The 20,580-nt window shown below is 42.9% G+C and overlaps 1 protein-coding gene across 1 annotated transcript in view; it reads right to left on the bottom strand.

Moving 5' to 3' along the window:
• The window catches only part of LOC309415119 (lipoxygenase homology domain-containing protein 1-like), a gene marked incomplete at both ends in the record, with an annotated part of 135,085 nt that overhangs the window by 18,098 nt on the left and 96,407 nt on the right, over positions 1 to 20,580 (bottom strand). The window contains 4 exons of the mRNA XM_082012567.1: positions 5,019 to 5,196; positions 12,053 to 12,170; positions 16,603 to 16,730; positions 19,407 to 19,592. Coding sequence (XP_081868693.1) covers positions 5,019 to 5,196; positions 12,053 to 12,170; positions 16,603 to 16,730; positions 19,407 to 19,592 — 610 coding nt within the window. The remainder of the gene's footprint in view (positions 1 to 5,018; positions 5,197 to 12,052; positions 12,171 to 16,602; positions 16,731 to 19,406; positions 19,593 to 20,580) is intronic.

Raw genomic sequence — 20,580 nt, 5'->3', positions numbered from 1 at the left:
TCTATGAAAGAGTGTTAAAGAACATATTTTAACTTTTCTAGCTACAAAGTATTAGTACACATTGTCCTGGGCTTCCCACTGGGCCACAGTCCCTTTTCCACACTGTGGTCTCTTTCTGCAGTTCCACAAGCTCCTCCAAGCTGTCCTGTGGCATCCAGGACACGTCAGCGGGGGTCTGCCTCGTACGGCTCTCCCTGTGTTGCATGGCACAGGGATTTAAAAGCAGAGTGCATATTATCAACCAAACCACTACGGCATCTGGTGGCCTACTTTCCCCTCCCATAGGTCTTCCTTCTATATTCCTGCTTCTCAAAATATTATCCATGCTGCATTCAGTGGAAGAAGTCCCAGTTTCTCATACAGCAGTTTGCTCCACCTCTTTTTACATATATCTTAGGAAAAGAATGATTTTTAAGATGCTCTTTATTACCTGATATTGAATTCCATATGCCCACTGCTGTGCATGTTTTGCCGCAGAAAAGAACCATGCTGTCAATTCTCCTGACTTTTGGAGGCCAAACCACCATCTGCAGTGACCTTATGAACATTGTAGCTGAAGGTGTTACAACATTTTTACCTGGCACTATTTATAATTTGACCAAAATCATTGCTTTTTATTTTTGATGTCATCATAAAAAAGCGGATTCATAGAAAGCAGGTTGATTCCAGATGGGCTGACATTCATTGCTGTGTCCGAACCAAAGCCCTTAAATTTTGGAAAATGAAAATGAGATCATCAATCCCAAATCTGTTTTACAAAGACACTCAGCATCTGCTGCCCTCGGTTAGATAGCCCAGCTTTGAAAACTCTAACTGCCTGCCAAGCCATTTCTTACACAAGAGTATTGTAAACCCACTCTGGGCCACACGGATAGTATTTCCCGCAGCTCCATTCACAACACAATGCAGAGACAAATTTGGGGGTACTGAAAACTTCTTGAGAAAGCTGCCACTTCTTTAGGATAATTATTTGAATACAGAAATTAGGAAGAAATCACAACTTTTCCTATAGAAGGATTGAAAAAACACTAAAAGGAAAAAAAAAAGGAAGAGAAAAAGAGTCATACAGAGAAAAGGCAAAGCAACATTTGGTGTCCACGTGAAAAATCGTCTATATTAAACTGGGGCTAATTTTCAGCAGTTCCCCAGGAAGGACTTAAGAAGGAAGAGAAAGCATCAGGGATTCAGGCAGTTCATCCATACATGCGGTACCTTTTATGACCCTAAAGCTTGCTGAGGTGAGGAACAAAGCAAACTGAAGTCCATTTCCTTGCAAGGAGCAGGCTCCCAATTAATGCAAGGTCTCAAAAAGCACAAACCCAACTGTTTCTTAGCAAAACCTTCCCCACAGGAAGAGCTTATGAAGGCCTCATGCCGTGACATTTCCCTCACAAGCAATTAACAGGAGATGGGAAAGAAAAGCACAGAAATTGCTGAATCAATGTACATTTCACCTATTTGGGTCTCTGATTTTTTTGTTGTTGTTGTTAATTCCAGGAAACTGTCAGGCACATTTAGGAACTGTAACAAATTTGACAAATGAAGAGATAAAGGTACTGTGGTTGCACCAGACTCAACTGGCAATGAGTGCAATAGCTCATGAGTCGATACTGGGGTCTGCAGCACTGAACTCCATCATCAACACCCTAAACAATGACAGTGCATCCTCAGCAGATTTCTGAATAACATTAAATTCGGGGGAGTGACTGATGTGCTGAATGGCAGAATGCCAACCCAGATGGGCCTTGAGAAACTTGAGGACTGAGCAAGTCAGAAATCCCATGAAGTTCAGCAAGGAGAAATGCAAAGTTCTGCATCTGGGGTGAAATAACCCTGCACGTGTACATGCTGGGGAGTTGAAGAAGACCCAGAGGTTACAGCAGTAACATTCATATTCAGGTTGAATCTGAGCTAACAGAAAGTTTTCAATGTTCAATGCAAACCACGCATTTGGCTACCTCCAGAGGAGCATGGCCAGCAGCTGAAGGGAAGATCTTACCCCCTTTGCTCAGCATTGCAGAGCCCATACTGGAGCCAACCATGGTGCCAGTTTGGGTCCCTGGATCATGACGAGACACTGAGGAAGGCTCAGCAGTTTGTTGCCAAGATGGACAGGAGCTGGCGCAGGTGAACAAGGGCCCCTTGACCACCTGGAAGGACAGTGATAATGATGACAGGGTCATGTGCTGTGGAGATGTCAGACCGTACCCCAAGGAGCCACAACCACAAATTGCTGGGGAGGTTTAGGTTGGGCATCAGGAAAAAAGTGTTTCTTAGGAAAATAGTACAGATCTGGATCAGGTACCTGGGGAGGTGGTGGCATCACCATCCCTGGAGGTGTCCAAGGGCAGAGTGTTAGCTGATTTGACCTCATGCTAGCAATAGTCCTTTGGGCAGGAAGATGGATTAAATAACCTCCAGAGTCCCCTTCCAACAAAAGTGTCTATGATTTTATGTTTCTTATTGAACATCTGCATAATTTTTAAACAAAGCGTAGGCTTGAGTCACAGCCTTCGGAGGCCAAAGAATGTCCTTCTTTTGACTTAACAGAGACTTGGATAAGGCACTAGGAATTGACACCAACTGTCCTAAATTATGTAATTTGTAGGCTGTAGCTGAGCTGACAACATACTAATTGATCTTATAACAACAGAGATAAAAACCTCCTGCTTCGTTAATGCTTGGAAAATGAGAAAGTAGTATTTATTCTTTCTCCATCTTTATTGCATTACCATGTATATGATGCCTGCATATAGAATACAGAAAGTCTGCATAAATCAAAAACAACAAGCGAGGACATTTTTGTGCCACAGAAAGAACCATCAGGCAGTCTGGCTCTATTGCAGCTGTGTCTGTGGGTCATACCTTGAAGAAAATGAGATTGTGAGTTCCTTCTCTTATAAGATCAAAAGTAAATCAAGATTTTGGTTTTAACCAAAGTTTACCCATCTCACTTGGGATGTGTCTGCCATAACAACCTCTTCTTCCTTTATCTGTGTGTTCGCTGAGAGCTGCCATCTGAGGTACTTCTGGTGGCCTCTGGATTTGACCTTTGCAAGAGAGGAGTCTTTCCCTGATGCAGCCTCTGTATGTTACATAATCATCCAAGTTGAATGACTTCTGAAAAGCCAAACTGTAACTCAAAGGTTTCTTTGAGGAAAAAGTGGGACTTTTGTTAAATATGTATGTATGGTGGGGAGAAAATCACTGCCGTTTTCTAGTTTGCTGCAGGACATTTTTTGTGGGATTCATTTTCTCTAACTTTAGCCACCTAGCCTAACTTAATTGTGCTGGCTCTGTCTGAATCTGATGAAGACAGAGTGACAGAGACCCTCCAGAAGATGATCCAGACCACTGCTTAAGACTCCTCTCCCAGATGAACTGACCAGAAACAGTCTAGACTAGAAAGAGTTAAGACCACAAGTATAATTTTTTTAAGAGTTACAAATTGGTGAGATGAATCCTACCCTACATTTTCTTTTTCTTTTTTCTGTTTGTTTCAATGCTTCTGGTGCACTGGAAAGTTGAAAGCTATTGCAGAAGAAAACATTATACCTAGAAAGAAACACATCTGATTCTATTCACTGTGGGGCATTCCTGTCCCTAGACAATGTCAGTGTGGCAGGAGATGATAAAACATGTTTAAACTAGCCATCAAGGGTAAAACATCTTTTTTTCCTGAATTGGTCCAGCCGGGAGTAATCGTGGAATACATAATGATCGAAGAGGGGACATGGTTCATGACTTGTACCCTCTTTAGATAAGCACTATGTGTGATCTAATCATAAACAGACTCTCTGAAACCCTCTCTGTAATCTGCTCTTTCCTACTGGTTTTTGCTATTCATAATGAAATAAAGTGTTTCATCATTAATACCCGCCATCCCTCATTCAATGGGAAGGACAGATCTGTCTGCTGTTGCTGTCGTCTTCTATTCTCTTCTCGTTTCTATTTCCATTGCCTTTGTGAGTTAGGGCTGGCTTTCACAAAAAGGTCACAGAAAGATCTACCATTATACCAGATGGATTGCCAGATACATAAACAAATCTTCCTCTCTCGTTTTTGTTTTTTGTATTTCACTACATGTTTTTCAGACAAGCAGCAGGCAGAGCAGATAGATAAAAAAGGGTGAGGTGGCATGAAGATGCTCTGCCAGGGGAATTTTGATATTCTCAGATCAAACCTCAGAAGTTGCATAAATTACTGCTGGTAAATCCAGGAAAAGAAAAAAAAAAAGAAAAAAGAAAGAAAGAGAAGTAGAGATCAGGAGGTGATTATGTGCACTGGTGTGGCAGAATCCCATCTGAGGGTCAACCTTTCAAACAAGGTGTCTGCAAGATGATGTCTAACTTGCCCCATTTTGGCATAAGGCAGCTTGTATGTGGTTGCAGCTTTCATTCAGCAGCCTGACAGAAGTTCTCATGAAAAGAGGCAGGGATCCCAGGAAATGACATAGAAATCCCATTTCTTGGCTTTTGAAGCTCTGCAGCTTTCTTTATACTCTGTTCCACCTTTTCTATCTGGTGTTCATTTAGGAATGGTTTTTCACGGCCTGAGATAAAAGGTCTCAAAACACTTTGAAAAGGAGGGGGAATTATTGGCTCCTCTCTTTGGCCAAAGTAGATAGTGCTGACTGGCAACCTGCAGCCCACCAGCTTTGACCGTAGCCTTTTTTTCCATCCTACATGGATGGATCTGAGCTGACCAAAAAGAAGGGGGCTCCTGACCATTGCAATGGGGTCTGGCAATAGCTTCTGTTAAGGTGTCTTCAGAGGAAGCAACAAGCAGTCAAATCTAGGCCTTGTGTCTAAATATTTTATGCCTGGAGCTCAGATGAGGATGAAGCCCACAGAATAACACTGTCATGATGAACAGACAGCCAAAATGGCAGTGTTCCATCATAGGAGGGCTAAATTATGCTTTTTTCAAACATAATTTCAAATTAAGCAGGAGGTATTCCATTCCTAAAAATCAAACTTCATACTAGAAAAGTCATAAAGTATCCACCACAGACATACCTCCAACATCACTGGTTTTAACCTGAAGAGTGTATGTTGTGTCCTCCATCATCTGCTCATCATTTATGACCGCTGGCATCTCACACACAAGACTTCCCTTGGCATTTTTCATCTTTGACAGCCATTCACCGTAGGTAAATATGGCCACTTCTTGATTAGTCAGGTTCTTCAGGGTGATCTGTGAAGAACCAATATAAGAGAAAAAAATTCAGCTAAACTTCAGCTACCATTTGAATGAGGGCAAAGATTAAACTTATAAAGTGCACAGTGTGGTAACACATGGGTGGAGCTTGGTCATAGCTTCAAAACCTGTGCTGAGCTCTTCTGGGATAAATGGAGCTCTCTCTTATGGACAGTATTTGCTGTGGTAACTTGTCCTGAGAAATGGTCTTCATAATATTGGACGTTTTCATGCACGGGGTAAAGCATAGGAAGAAATTTGCTCCTGTGACATAAGTTATGGACAAAGCTCATCTTTAAGAGACTCTGACCTTTCCTGGAAGCCAGTATGGAATTAGCTCCAAAGAAGAAGTAACGGAGAGTTATTAAAACCCTCACTACCTCTCCTTGAAGTACACAGCATCTTTCTTTCACCTGCCTCTTCTGTGCAAACACACAGCAATCATTGTAGAGATATGCAAACCAACCCCAAACAAGTTAAAGCAATGCACAAGATAAAATTAGGCCAGCAAAACTTAATGCTTCACACTCTTCTCCCTCTGGGAAAAGGTGACAGAACAAACAGTATGCAACAGATATTAGTCACACTGTCTAATGTGTCATGGGAAGGAGCTCAGATGCTGTGGTGATAACAGAATAGGAACCTATTTAGAACAAGCCAGTGAGCTACTCCAACAAACATCCAATAAAATACCCATCTTTATGTGTCCTATTTCAATGTGGGCTCAGTGGAGCATCAGTCTAGTGGGAGAAGGACATTACACTTGCCTACAACAAAAACCTAGCAGTAAATTCTCACTCAGTTGGGGGAGTTGGAGGGAAGGGAGGAGACAGGGCTGCAAATTACAATTTTTGTTACCTTCTAACAGAAACAAAGACCATACCTGAGTGAAGCAGGACATCAAGAAACAGTGTCTTGCAAGGCACATCTCTGCAAAGGCCATGGAAACGTGAGCCCAGATGACTCAGAGAAGTGTGATGTGACATTAGGAAGAAACAAATCATGGAGTTGTGGAAAATGTTAAGTTAAAAGGGACACCTGGGGGTGTCTAATCCCACCTCCTGCTCCAAGCAGGGCTAACTGTAAGGCCATGCCCAGCTGAGTTCTTAAAATCTTCAAGGGTCGAGATTCCCCCAGCACTCTGGGCCTCCATGCTAGGACTGCATCACAATTGAAAGAAGATTTTTTTTTTCCTTTATATCCAATCAGGATTTTCCTTGTTGCAGCTTGTGCCCATTGCCCCATGCCCCTTCACTGTTCACCTCTGAGAAGATACTGGATCAATGGTCTCTGTATCCTCCCTTTAAACAGCAGAAGACTGCAATTTTATTCCCCCCACACCTTTTCTTCTTAAGGCTTAAAAACTCCATTTACCTTAGCCTTTCTTATTATGCCATATACTTCAGCCCTTTGACTATCTCACTGACCTTCTGCTGCACTCTCATATATCAGCCTAAGAAACTTATAAAACTTATCTTGAGATAAAATGTGCTCACATTCAGTCCTCAAACTGCATGTGTCCCAGTCCATGCACTTCTGTTGACCCCAACCAAGCTTTGCCAGAGCCTTTAGCAGTTCAAAAGAAGAACGTTGCTCAAAGGTTATAAAAAATTATTTTAAAGAGGGCAGTAGCTACACCAAAGCTGAAGCAGTAGCTGTGCTATTTGTGCATTGTGTGGTTCCATGGGTAGGACACTCATCTGGGGTTTTCTCTCTGCCTGATGCTAAACAGGGATCTGTAACACAGCACCTTCATCCCAGAGGTACAGGACATTTCGGGCTGTTGAAGCTGTCCCACTTTTCTAAAAAGGTGCTTATTCACAGCCAGTGACACTATTATTTTGTGGTCAAAAAACTGTTCTATGAGTCAAGAGATGTTGAATCAAATCTTTGCTTTGAGCCAAGCAGAAATCAGGTCTCCACCACCCCAGATGGTGCCCTCTCTCTGCTGGGGCACAGACCAGAAGGAAGGCTCCTCTCTCAAGGATGCATGAACAATGTCTACATCCTCTTAGGATTCCAACCTAGAAACTTTTCTTTGTCTAAAATTTGCAAATTTGAATTGTGAATAATCTCAAGTGGACTGAAAATGCCTTTTTTTCCTCCCCTTGGTGCATAAACTCTTTGCTGGAAAAGGTTCAGCCAGTTCTACCTTTTCCATGCTTAGGAATGACAGCGATGCTGTTAGTAGCAAAATGTCCTGAGCAAAGCTTGCAGGGAAATGTCAGGAAAGCAGCGGGGGGTAGAAGCAGATTAGAGTTGCCAGCTGGAGGGCACTCACAGACAGAGATCAGACCTCTCACAAATAACCAGCCTGTGCCCAACGCTCCAGATGCTGTCTGAGGAAAGCTGTCTGGCTACTAAAACTACTGGAGCAAAATGCCCTCTCTTTCCATCCCCAGCCCCTCGCCCGGGATGAGTGATTTCAGCCATACGCAGCTTCATGTAAGCACTTAGCACTGACGGAGAGAGCAGCCTCCGCTATCTCATTCTGGGGTGCTGCTCCCGAGAGGAGCGGACAGGAGCAAGGGATTCGTTTTGCGAGCTTTGTTTGCTCAGGAGAGATCACAGCAAGGAACGCAGAGGCAGCAGAAAACCTGTGGCAGGCTGATTGCTCGGTCACAACATGGGTACATTGCCTACCTTACCTAGCACGAACCACCTGAACGCCGGGCATCCAGCCCAAGCACATCGTGCTGGCCCTCCCTATGGTCAGTGGTCAGAGCTAGGTATCACCAGAGAAGCAATACATCCCACCCAGGCAGTGTCGTCCAAGCTGGGGGCATGTAAATGGCCGTTCAAGGCATCTCTCCCTCTGGCTACAGAAAAGTTCTGAACAGTTTGGTAGAGGAGGTGAAAGATGAACATCGCTTTCTCAATGACTAAAATAGCACAAAATGAATCCCATCCTACAAGGAGGTGTTTGTGGGTGTTGCACACAGACAGGATGATGCAGGATTTTGATTTGGATCATGAGGGTCAAGAAAGTCATCTCAGGAAGCCGAGCTGAAGCTGTTTTTATTTTCTATCTGTTCCTCTCAGAAAAGTTAGCTACCACTTGGCAATGAGAACGCTGCTTTACATTGCGTCTAAACTATTTTTTACAATACCTAGAACTTGCTGTGGACATCCTGCATGCTTTTAATGCTCAAACATTATCACTAATTATGCATAGGTTTTAACTGGGCTGTAGAACACCTATAGAAATGAAAAAGAAGTGGGAGTGATATGGATGAATAAAATGTTGATAATTTGCTTTGCAGCTGAGCAAATATCGTAGCTGACAGCAACTTGAAATTAATTGTGTGCTGTAACAGAAAGGTTTGACATGTCTGATCATTTGTTTTACCTCAACCCAGCCTTCTCCCAGCTGCAGTGTGAAACATGGTCCACAGGGGCTCACACCCCACTAACAAAAAAATACATAGATCCTGGATTTCATCTTTAAAGACTCAATTGCATGTTTTTTTGGTCCTGTTGCATGTCATTGGTCTTCGCTTAAAAACAGTATCCTCTGATTGTAAAACAAAAAGACTTTGCTCTGTTGCAAAGAACAGTCAGCTTCAGCTATAATGAATTGTCTCAAATTCTCTTAATCACCTTTATATAAAGGAAAAAGAACTGAATAAAGCCCAAGTCCCACATTCACGATAATTTGTGACGTTTGAATGCGATGCAATTAGTGCTTCATTAAGACAGCTTCTTATCTGCCTGGCTTTGACAGCACAAAGTAGCATTAAAATTCTGAAGGAAGCAACACTGCAGAATTCAACAGTCTTACAACTCCTGTTATTTCACTCAGAGAGCTCTCATTCTTTCTTACTTCTAGCTTTTCAACTTCATAACTAAGACACTGGGCAGCAGGTGAAATCATCACATGGACTGAGGAACTCTCTGTCCCAGGAGGAGGTTTCCAAAGCATGCATTGAGATAAGTTTCCTAATTAGAAGCCACAAATTTTTGACAATGAGGGTGGTGCCAGGTTGCCCAGGGAGGTGGTGGATGCCCCATCCCTGGAAACATCCCAGGTCAGGCTGGACGGGGCTCTGAGCACCCTGCTCTGGTTGCAGATGTCCCTGCTCACTGCAGGAGGGTTGGACTAGATGGCCTTGAAAGGTCCCTTCCAACCTGAACCATTCTGTGGTTCTGTGATTCTATGTTTTTATTCTCTGATTTTTCAGAAACACAAAGCAGCGTTGTGGTAGCTGTGATTCTATGTTTTTATTCTCTGATTTTTCAGAAATACAAAGCAGCGTTGTGGTAGCCTGATGTGGAAGAGCATGAGATTCAGCATTAGATCAGAGGAAAATATCCAAACTCTGTGTCTCTCTCAGCAGTGGTGAGATCAGAAAGTGTTGCTCAGCTTTAGAGAGTTTTCGGTATGTCCTTCTGTGCATAGCAAGAATCAATAATATTCGTTCTCACCCAACACATCACTAATCAAATTTTGTTCCCTCTAGAGGATTAAGTTTAAGTGTTTAAATCTTATTGCCACTTTTGGTGCAGTTTGAATCTTTGGCACCAAGTTCATTACTTTGCTGAGATTCTGAATGAAGTTTCCATGTATTTTATCTAGACAGAAAGGAAAAAAAAAAAAAAGACTACTTCCCTGCTTGTAAATTGAATCTTTTGGCTGTGTACAATATCATTGATAATTCATGCATTTTAATTGGTATTTATGCACTTCTATTTCTGGTAAACTAAAAGCAGTATAAATTATGACCAGCAACATTTTACAAAGAGACCAAAGAGAATTAAAAAGATCATTTATTGTTATTTTAATAGAACAAGAAAACTGAGAATATCCTGTAGATAAATGGAGCAACAAATGGTTAATTACGGGGTTGATGGCTTAATCTAGCTTCTCATTTCACTGTGCTAGTTAGCACTAACTGTGAACCATCTGTCTGAGAGTTTAGCACTACCCCCACAAGTATTTCATTATGCAGTTTTAATATGCATTTTTGACAGAAATGGAAATGGGCTCAGATCAGTTTTCATGTCACACCAGGCTACATAAGTTTTCAAGGCTGGAATACAAATCAGAGAACACAAATCCTTCCTCCCCTTTTCCAGAGCTCTCCTGTCCTCCCTCTCTGCCTGGGAATGCAAATGCTATATTAACTTTTGCAGGAAAGGTGAGAAAGAAAACTAATAAATAAAGTTCTTTATGTATCACTGGAGCTAGAAGATCCTCCATGCTCTGTTTCTCTAAGAAAAACAGAAATTACGGGTACAATTTTCAAAAGCTTCTAAAATCCTCGTCTCAAAGAGTTGCGTGCATGGTCTGCCTGTTGCTTCTGTAGAGCTATAAGAAGGCTATAAGCCCATCAAATGGGTCCACATGAGAGTCCTTTTTGTCTACTTCTCTGGGAAAGCCTTGCTTTGGGTGGGACAGTCCAGCAGGCTGGATGACTGGACAGGGTGGCACCAGGAACACGTGAAGGTGTTATTTGCCACGAAAGATGCCACTGTCCCTTGCCTTTGAGCTACTGCTAGCTCACGACTGCAAGATCTGGAATGTCTCTGGATGAATAAGATTTATTTGATTTCATTTTATATGAATATGATTTATAAATCTCAAGAAGGTACTGGGAAACTGGCAAAGGGAGTTTGACCAAGATAACTGAATCAAATCAGAGAACAGATTGAGTTATTCCTTAGGCACAGGAGAAAAATTGTGTCTGTGGCATATATTCGGAAGATATATGCTGGAAGTCTAATGCTTTGGAAAGCTGCAAAAGAGTTGCTGAGAAAAAACTTAGAAGTGACAATGCTAAAGTACAAAAGGTACAGAAACACTTTTTAGACCATGCTAATGGAGGTGTAGAGCAGTTCATCACTTCACTGGAAACTGGTGGCCACCTACGACCAGTGTTTAGAAATGCATTATTTATGGACAAATGAAGGAGGACAGCTTCAGACCAGTCAAAAAGGGTAAAGGACCCAATAAAAAAATCCTGCGCTATTGTTTCTGACCATGAGTTAAGCTATTGGGTCTTAAACTATTCTCATTAAAAAGTCAAGATACAGAAATCCAGCAGGATATCTACTCCAGAAAAAACATGCTAAATAAACATGGCAGAGAGGTGTTCCTCCTTTAATGACATCTGATGGTGTGGAATCAGCACATCACTCCACCTCTATCTTAGAAATGTGATTACAGGGACCCATAACAAGCCAACTAAGTTTTACTGCCCAAAAATAAGTGAAGTTTACATGGGGCTGGTGGTTTGGTAGAAAAGATTAGCAGACAGACTGTGCTTTTTTGCAAGATAGGACACCAGGGAAAAATACAATCAACAGAAGCAGTGGGAGCCGTTTTACATGCTGTATTCAAAATGCAAGAAGAAAACGACACCTTAATTGTATGAAGAAGAAAAGAAAGAAATCTGCCTGTGTGCTAGAGGGAGAAGGGAAGGGGAGAGATATGATACCTCATCTGAAAGGATGGATTATTTGGAAATGTCCCACCCGGCCCAGGCCCCCGCTAGCTGTCCCTGCCTGGTAGAGGGAGATCCATTCTCCCACAGGGTCAGAGTATGGCTGGGGTCTGCAGGAGCTGAGGGTACTCAGAAAATATTGCAGGTGGCCAGGGTGGCAAGGCAAGGCTCTTTTGCAGGGATGGAAAGCGAGATCTAACAGCAGAGACTGTGGTAAAGCTGTACAGCACAGCTTTTGCCCTTGCTCTCTTCTTTTTTTGACTCAATTCCTGCAGGAAAAAACCATGAGAAACCAAATGGAAAGCAGCAGGAAATTAATAAAAAAGAGTCACTTGCTGCCTTCCTCCTCTTTCTCAAGGGCTTTCAACACAAGCAGGTTGCACAGAGACATGCAATGTGAGGTGCATTACCCTTTCCAGGAACCAGTGCGGGCGAGTCCCCTTCCCGTCCGTCCGAATCCTCATCTTCCTGAGGGGTGCAATATCGGCGATCTCCATAATGAAACTGTCCTCTTGGCCTCGCTCAAACCTGGAGGGATTCAAAGACCGAGGAGGTTTCCTGCTGCTTTACAGCTCCGTTGCGTCTTGATCCCCTGTCTACGCTTCAACTCGTGCCTTGCCAATATCCTTAAATTAAAAGTTTATTAGTGCACTTTATTGGACTTGAGCTTTTCTGTCCTGCAGTCACCAGCTACTGTGTTGTTGGCAAGACACCTCAGATGCAGATTTGACAGGGATTCCTCCTCCCCGGGAAAAACAAGTCCATACAAGGCACCTGGAGTCATTCCAGGCAGCCTGTGGTATATATTATCACTCTGTTTGTAACTAGAACAATAAAGACTCACAGTTGGGTTTCAGCACATCACCTTCCTCCTGGCACCTGCCCAAGTGCCTGCCCTTAGCCCATCCCAACTAGAAGGCAAAGCAATTTTGCTTAATCTTCTTTCGCTAAGACGCAGCACATAACTTTGCATTTGCCGTGGTGATAGACAGTTGCTGCAGCTCAGCTAAATACGGTGACCTTATTGCAAGTCGGAGCCCAACACCTAAGTTAGTAAGTGCAGGCAAACGATGTTAGAAAGGAGCCAAAACCGACCGTCCCACACTCCCCTCCTGAATTTGGGGAATTTGGATTTGCAAACAGGCTCCGTCTTTGATAGGAACCAGGATAGGTTTGCGTAACATTGCATGAATGATCTTACCCTGTTCTTGGCTGCTGTATATAGGCACAAGGATGTGTAGGAACTGCTCATCCGTAGCAATCAGCAGAAAGCAGAAGAAGGGGAAAAACTAACATATGCTTCTTGAAGAAGATATTACACTGGCTAGAAATGCAGCTACCTTGCCTTCCTCTTAGCATCAATGGTGCTAAGAAGAAAGCCTTGCTCCAGTGCAAGTGCTGCCTCAGGCTCAATACTACTCTGTTTAGAGCAAGTGCATCTTCTAGGTTTGCCCCCAAAATACTCTGGCAGACCTGCTGTGGGCTTGGAGATGGAAATCCAACCCTTGCTAAGTAGAAGCGAAGCCAAATCCAGGGAGTCTACCAAGCACCACCATGACCACTCTGCTGTTGAGGTTCCTCCTTCGTGCAAACTTCTCCTTGTGAGTTACCCAAGTCTGCTGAGAAGTTTGGGAGAGAGCTCTGCAAACTGTGGGCACTACCGTAATATAGACAATCCATAATGATGCTATCTCACCCCTGGCAATACAGTTAGCCTCCTACAGCTGTGCAGTGCCAGGATATGGAGAAAAAAACATTTCTTTACCAACCTCTGCTCAGATTACACCCTGCAGCATGAATGTGATTATCCTCACACCATTATCTGAGCTTGCATAGCTGCAGATGTTAGCAATAGGGATTGGCTTGAGCCTCTCAGTTTTCATCCAGGCATTGCTTTCCCTGCACTCCCAGAGGCATTTGGACGGGGCGTTTTGGTCCCAGTCCATTTCTCGTTATTAAGGGTTATGTTTGCTCTTTGAAAAACTCCTCTCTTTTGTTGTTTGTCTTTCTGTGGTACCAGATACCAAGACAACCTGTCTCACTGTGAGAAAGAGAATGTGCTTTTGTGCCTGGACTGGATTGATTTCCACTTCTATTGAAGGAAAAGGTGTGACCCTTCCAGCTTGAATTATCCCATGATCCTATGATCAGTTTTCATTACAATCACTATTACTTACAAAGCTTCATAGAAGTCTCTCGCTCTGCTCCTTTGCAGGCTGAGCAACTCTAAGCTAAACAGTCTGTTAACAAAATAAACCATTATTTATCTTCAGTAAATGCCCTGTTTACAGTTTGTAAGGCTGATACTCACCTGCTACTTTCAAGAAGCCATTGTACCAGAGGGAAACAATTTCTAAAGTGACAAACTGGGTGACCCAAGAGCTCTTTTCTATCCCTAATTTATACGAACATGAACATAAGCCTGAAAAAAATTGAGAAGTACCCAGACAAGCTGACTGCAGCTATTCCTTTTCCAGGACACTGAAGCATTTATCTGAGGGATTTCATTACGCTTTCCTACCCATGCCTGCACTTATAAATATTTCTATTGCCCAGAGGTCTTGGCAATAACAGTAATGTAGCTAAAATTGCCTTAAATCTGCAGCAGGTTAGACAGATGATTCTTCGTAATGCACTGAGCTGCTGTGAGTGAATTGGCACTGGATGGCTCCAATAAAGATGAAGTGCCTTTTACCGTTTGGTTGCAGCGGCTCTCACCCATACCTCGCTGCTGGCGCAAGGGCTGGCGAGACTTCCATGCGAAACCAGAGCTGGGGAAGCCTGTGTTGTTAACAGCTGGGTGAAGGCTGGTGGGAGTGGTGTGGAAATGGGCAATATGTGTATTTGGGAACATGCGTGTCCTCTGCAGAGGGTGCTAATGAGATGACAAGAGCTCTGTACAGTTGGAGGTGTGATACAGAGCTCCTCCAGCTAGCAGAGATGTGCCAGTACATCCCCAAAGAATAGCACAGCGTCCTGGGGATATGAACATCTTAACAGCTGTGTTTTACATGTCCTTCTTCATACCGCCCCAATGAGTTTTCACCACATTTTGCAGATCTTCTACTGGCAGAAGACAACCCAAGCAACTAATAACATATAAACTGTGTGGCCCTCCTTTATTGCATTTTCATATCCTTATAGCAGAGGTTATCCATCCCACCCGTATAAACAAAAGTGATTTTTTTTATAGGCCACACACTTGCCTGGCCAGCTGGAGTGAAACTGCAATCCCTCTCTTCAGGGGTTGAAGATGTCTTGGTCCCCTTTAGAGGTTTTTGGCTGATGTAGCTTGATGTGAATTTTGCTTTACTTTTAAATACAAACAGTCATGGTTCATTTCCCCATGTACTAGAATTGAATGTTGGGCTTAAAATAGTGAAAGACAGATCCGTTTGGGATTGCCTGAGGTCTTGGAAGCAGGACGTCACTGATAGCCCAACATGCAGGTAACCCAGGTACATTGCCCCACATGCTGGGTGCCTCTCTGTGATGGAGAGCAAGGCCAAGAGCTACAGCTTTCTGCATGACTCAGCCATGTTTCTCATGGAGATTTTAGTCAGCAGCACCTCTGCTACATTTTTTCTCATAGCAAACAGGGCCCATGCTTGTTACTAACTAAACACATGAAGGTTTCAAGCTAGGCTGAACACGCTTGCCCAGATATCCACTCTGCTATGACAGCTGGAAGTAAAACATCCCCTGAGCAAACCCCTCTGTGCGAGGAGCCTTATCTTCAATTATCCAGCCCACACGTGATATGCGGAGCTGCAGCAGAGGACCTGCGTCACCTGGAAGCTGGGGGAAGTGTCCAGCATCACCTCCGCGAGCTGAGCTCGACCCGTGTGACCAAATGCTCCAGCCCTCCTGATGCTCTGTAGATGCTTTGCTGTATAAGATCAGAGGTAGTCAATTAATTAAATTTAAGCCTGATGAAGCCCATCTCTAAAAGATGGTTAGTGGCAAGTTTATTTTTGAGCATGCCGAAGCTTTCTGTACCGAGGGAGGTGCTAGAAAGGAACAGGAAGGCATTAGGAAATGGATCAGTGGCACATGGGGTTTTTTTGGCTTATGGAAATGCTGGCGTCAGACTAGGGTTACAGTGTTTGAAGGCCGCTTATGCTGAAGAAAACATGACATTTCAGCTTTTTAGTAAAATCAGAGCATGCAGTGCAGCAGTCTGCACAGCGCACAGCCTGTTTCTGCCTCTCTGCGCTGTAAGGCCACATCTGGGCAGACAGATGTCATCGCGTGTCCCTTTCGTGCCAGCTGCAGACAAGCCAGCTCCAGTTCCAAAAGTGCGCGGTTACATTAACAGAGCCTGAGCCTGATCTAAGAAGCTCACTTCTCCTCCGGGCCCTCAGTTCACCAGCTCAGGCCCTGGCATCCCTCAGGCAGCTTCTGGACCAAGCTGGCTCATATCTGGACACTTCAGCAAAGGAGAGGAGCAGACAGAGGAGAGTCAGCACCTTCCAATCACAGGCACTTCCCAAAGCAGGTATGTGCATGTTGGTTTGTTTTTCATTATGCAGTTACTCATGCATTCCCATTAAATAATGTTCAAATTAAATTACTTATTTTTCCACAAAAGATGCATTTTGCAGAAACTACACCTGTGTTTTCATGCAATGTCCACAGTTCCTCTTGGAGCCAACGCAGGACTTCACAATTCATATTTTTGTTCACAATGTTTATCTCTAAAGCCATTGAGGAATAGGATAAACGAAAGTTCTGCAAATGACAAAAGATGATTCCCCTGGCTACAAAGTGCACTGCTTCCCTCCGCTCTGCTAAATACATTACAATAACAAAGGGCCCCATTCTGAATCTATAAAGTCAAAGGGAGTTTCTCTTTGTGTTTCAGTGTGAGCATGATCAAAGCCCTGAGTGCTTCTTGACTTGACACCAGAATCTGTTACCACTCCACTTCTAACCAACAAAAATGACAAAGGAACTGTACCTGTCTCCGTTTTTTTCGAGCTGCATCTCCTCAGTGTTCCCATTGGATCCAAAGACAGTCATGAAAATACTGGCGTCGGTACCGCCGCTTTCGATGTCTCCAGTCACAACTGTGACTTCGTAGAGGATCTGGTGAGGATTTGAAACAATCAGAAAGTCTCATTCGAACAGCTGTCCTTACCCCACACAAAAGGCTGGGCAGAATGCTAGCCAGGCTCTGCAGGAGATCTGCTGCTTTGCCAGAAATCATTACAACATGGCTTCTTGAGTTCTCTCCACATCGTGGTTCTCAGAGGCAAAGTTAGAGATTGCAACTTGCTACAGGACCTTCCTCTTTGCATCATCTATGACTTTTTCTGCAGATTTTCTCAGCTTAGATGATAGAATCAGAGAAAGACACATGTTTTTTGACAACTATATGTTTGGGGATCGATGAAGACCTGGTAAACTGCTTCTCCACGGGAGTCATGACCCTACTGCCGCCTCCTGCCAGCCACCTTTCAGCGCTCCAGATGTCCATACTGCACCAAAAGTTTGCCATTTTTAAAAACAGGTCCCAAAGACAAAATTTTTTTGTTTCCCTTGACTGCAAAATATTTCCCCCAAATGTTCAGTGTCCATCTGGGCAACATTTAGTCCAACATCACTAATAGTTTTAAAGTCTATACAGCCAAATGTTCTGTACAGCAGAAAAATGCAGCTATCTATTTCCCAGTGGGACGTACACTGCTGCATCGAACGCAGAGTGTTCCCAAATCTCATACATTAAAGTTATGCCAATTTGTGAAAAGATATTGTGCATCATTTTCACCTTATTAGCTTCTGTTCTTTTCTCTTGACATGTGAATAATAAGATTCAGAATAAAATCTTTCAAAAGCATGCAAGTCCCAGTGGCTGTCAGTGGCATTAAGACTTTTAGGCCACTTAGACATTTTCAAGATTGTACCTATGGTAACAAGATCTCTGGATTTAAGAGGTGGAAGAATATCAAGAAACAGCCTCAACAAAACATATTTCAAATAGTGCACCACTGGACAAGTTTTATTGGCCTGAATTGTGATTGCCACATAAATAAACAGTGCAAAGGAATAATGCCATAGAAAAAAATTTTTGCATGCTTGTTCAATCCTGAGTAACCTGTCCATCACATATTCATCCACACACATTTTACATCATGGCAGAGAATCATATTTACAATAGATGGTAGAAGAAAAACTCTTTTACAAATGCGTTAAAGGTTTTTAATGACTGTGGTGGACATTAATTAATTTCTTTTTGTACGGGAAGGCAAATAATTTAAAACACAAAGAGCGAATATCAAGCCAGGAAGAAAATTAAATTGAAATGTGTATGTATAGCTGTGCAAGAGTCAAGCAAAAGCAAAACAAAAAAGCATTAACTTTCCCAAAGATGTTAAGGGTATTAGTCTTCTTTGAACTCTAAAAAAAAAAAAAATTAAACTCAGTTTCTAACTACAGCTATTTATGAGGAAAGAGTCCCAAATTCCCTCAACTCGGAGATTGATCACAAAGTCAAATATGCACTTCTGATTTAACGTCTCAAGCATCTTCCCTGATTTCCTTCAAACCTTTCAGCAAGTTTCTGCCCCAACATCATAGAATAAAAAAAAAGTTAGATATGTCTATTTTTGGCATGCTCATGAAAATAAGTATTCAGGATCGGGCTTTTAAAGGAAGACTGAACATAAGTCTTCATTAACATCCACTTCAGTCTATGGGCAAGCCATCAGGTCACTGATAGGAGTTTGGAAACCTCATCCAGGAGGTTAAACAACTTATGGGAAGTTTTTAAGAGATTAGATTTTAACCGTGGTATTCAGTCTGAGGGAGTTTATTTTCCCTCTTAGGTAAATTCTACCACTAAAACCTGAATCCTTCAGAGATGCTAAAAATGTTATCATGCTTTTGTGTGTCTGGGGAACAAAAAAGATTTCAGGAGAATATCCGTAGCTGGGGAATCAAGGGCAGCATAAAGAAAAATTCTTGTACTATGAAAGTGTAACCTCACTGTAAATAGAAACATTTCTAGAGAGATTTTAAATTGCCATACAGGTATTAAACACAGTATTATTGTCCCATTCATCCAGGTTGTTATTTCTATTATAAATCTTACATCCAAAATCAGCACAGCTCAGCTTTCCAATTTGTACTTGGTTGAAATATGGCATGGCATATATTACTTCAAATTTCATATATATGGATGAAAAGACTATATGGTTTTCTTCATTGTTTATTCAACTTTAATCAGCTATTCATTTCAAAGATCAAGCTTACAAGTATCTCCATGTTTCAACAACTTCCAGTTATTATTGGTTTCTAACTGAATTAAGTTTCCCTATTCCATATTAGAAAAGCTGATATGTAGTCATACTATGCAGAGATTAAAATATCTCCACTACTCTAATTTGATGAGTTAGAAGTACGTCCTCAAACAAAACACAAAGTTAGATTGCACCAAGGTGTTCATCTTGTGGCTGCACCCCCTCTGTGGGTCCTAGGGGATGCAGTGGGTGCTCCAAGTCTGGTGACAAAATGAGGACGTGCTGCTGAACTGTGCCCTACCCTGTTCTTTCTCCCTATGCCATGTCTGTGTCCAGCCAGCTGTATTAAACAGTGTTCTAAGTGGTAACGATGGTAAAAATTCCTAAAGATTTTGCTAAAGAATTAACAAATAAATGGCTCAAACCACATCCAGAAGTCAAAGTATGAGAGCTGCTGATGCACAACCTGTATCAGCACAGGTCCATGCAACAGCTAAAGATACAGGATGAGCCTAGAGCCTACCTTGAGGCCAATGTTAACACAGTCTGCATCCAGAATATTGAGGATTCGTGAGGTTAGTCCATCACCTTTGTCTCTGGCCAGCCAGCACTTACAGACAAAGTTACACATGACACCTTTGGTGGGCACGACAATGGTGAGCTCTTCCATCAGCCAGCAGCTCTCAGGAGTAGCGCCGTCGTGTCCCACCTGTGAGAGTCATCGAGAAAACACCTGCTGGTTAAAGGGGATTTCTTTGGAGGCGAGACCCTGACTGAGGGTTTTAAACAGTGATGAAGGACTAAGAGTGTTGACTACGTACACTGTCACACAAACCACTTCCACAGTGGAACGGAGCAAGCTGTGAAATTTTTTGTGCTATTGCCGCCCAACATTTAAGACATCAGGGTACATAGTAGCTGATGTGGGCAAGGAAGCTCAGGTCATGTGCTGCTGAGCATGAGGGAAGGCAGGAAAAAGTAAGGGAAAAATAAGCAAGGGGAACATGAAATAAGTAGACTGCACTGACCTACACGAAAACATGTCCAGTCTCTTATTATTCTACTTCTGCTCCATTGGCCTCTATCTGCAAGTCTACTGATCTCTGCAGACCCATTTCTCCATCTTTCCAACCACTGCTGTTGCAACACTTGGAAGCAAATAGCCAAAACTTCATAAGCAGGAGTAAAGATGTAGCTAGGCAAACACCCACATGCGTTATTCAAGCAATCCTTCCCTCACAAAACTACATCTAAGTTAACTGTATGTATCAGGCTGTTTCTCTGCTTCCCATCTCCTTAAACTGCAAAAGTTCCATGTTTGTATAGGAGCCCACAGATGGAGCTTACATCTGTAGCTGTTTGATTTTCAAGAAGCACCTTCTCCAGGCTCAAAAGTGGTGCATCCTGGAGAGCAGGAAGTCACACAAGAGTGGCAGGAAGCCTGCATGGATGAACAAGGGGCTCCTGACAAAACTTAAACGGAAAAAGGAAGAATAATAGAGGTGGCAACAGGGACAAGGGACCTGGAGAAATACAGAGACGCTGCCCAAGTGTGCAGGGATGAGGTTAGGAAAGCCAAAGCCTACCTGGAGCGGAGTCTAGCAAGGACCATAAAGAGGAACAAGCAACGTTCCTACAGGTACATCAGCAGTAAAACGATGCTGATGGTGCAAACTTCTGCAAGAAACTGCATGTGT

Source organism: Phaethon aethereus (genome assembly GCF_964289735.1).
Source record: "Phaethon aethereus genome assembly, chromosome: W".
NCBI classification, from domain to species: Eukaryota; Metazoa; Chordata; class Aves; order Phaethontiformes; family Phaethontidae; genus Phaethon; species Phaethon aethereus.
The sequence above is the reverse complement of the archived record's forward strand: the minus strand, read 5'-3'. Positions and strand labels throughout refer to the sequence as shown.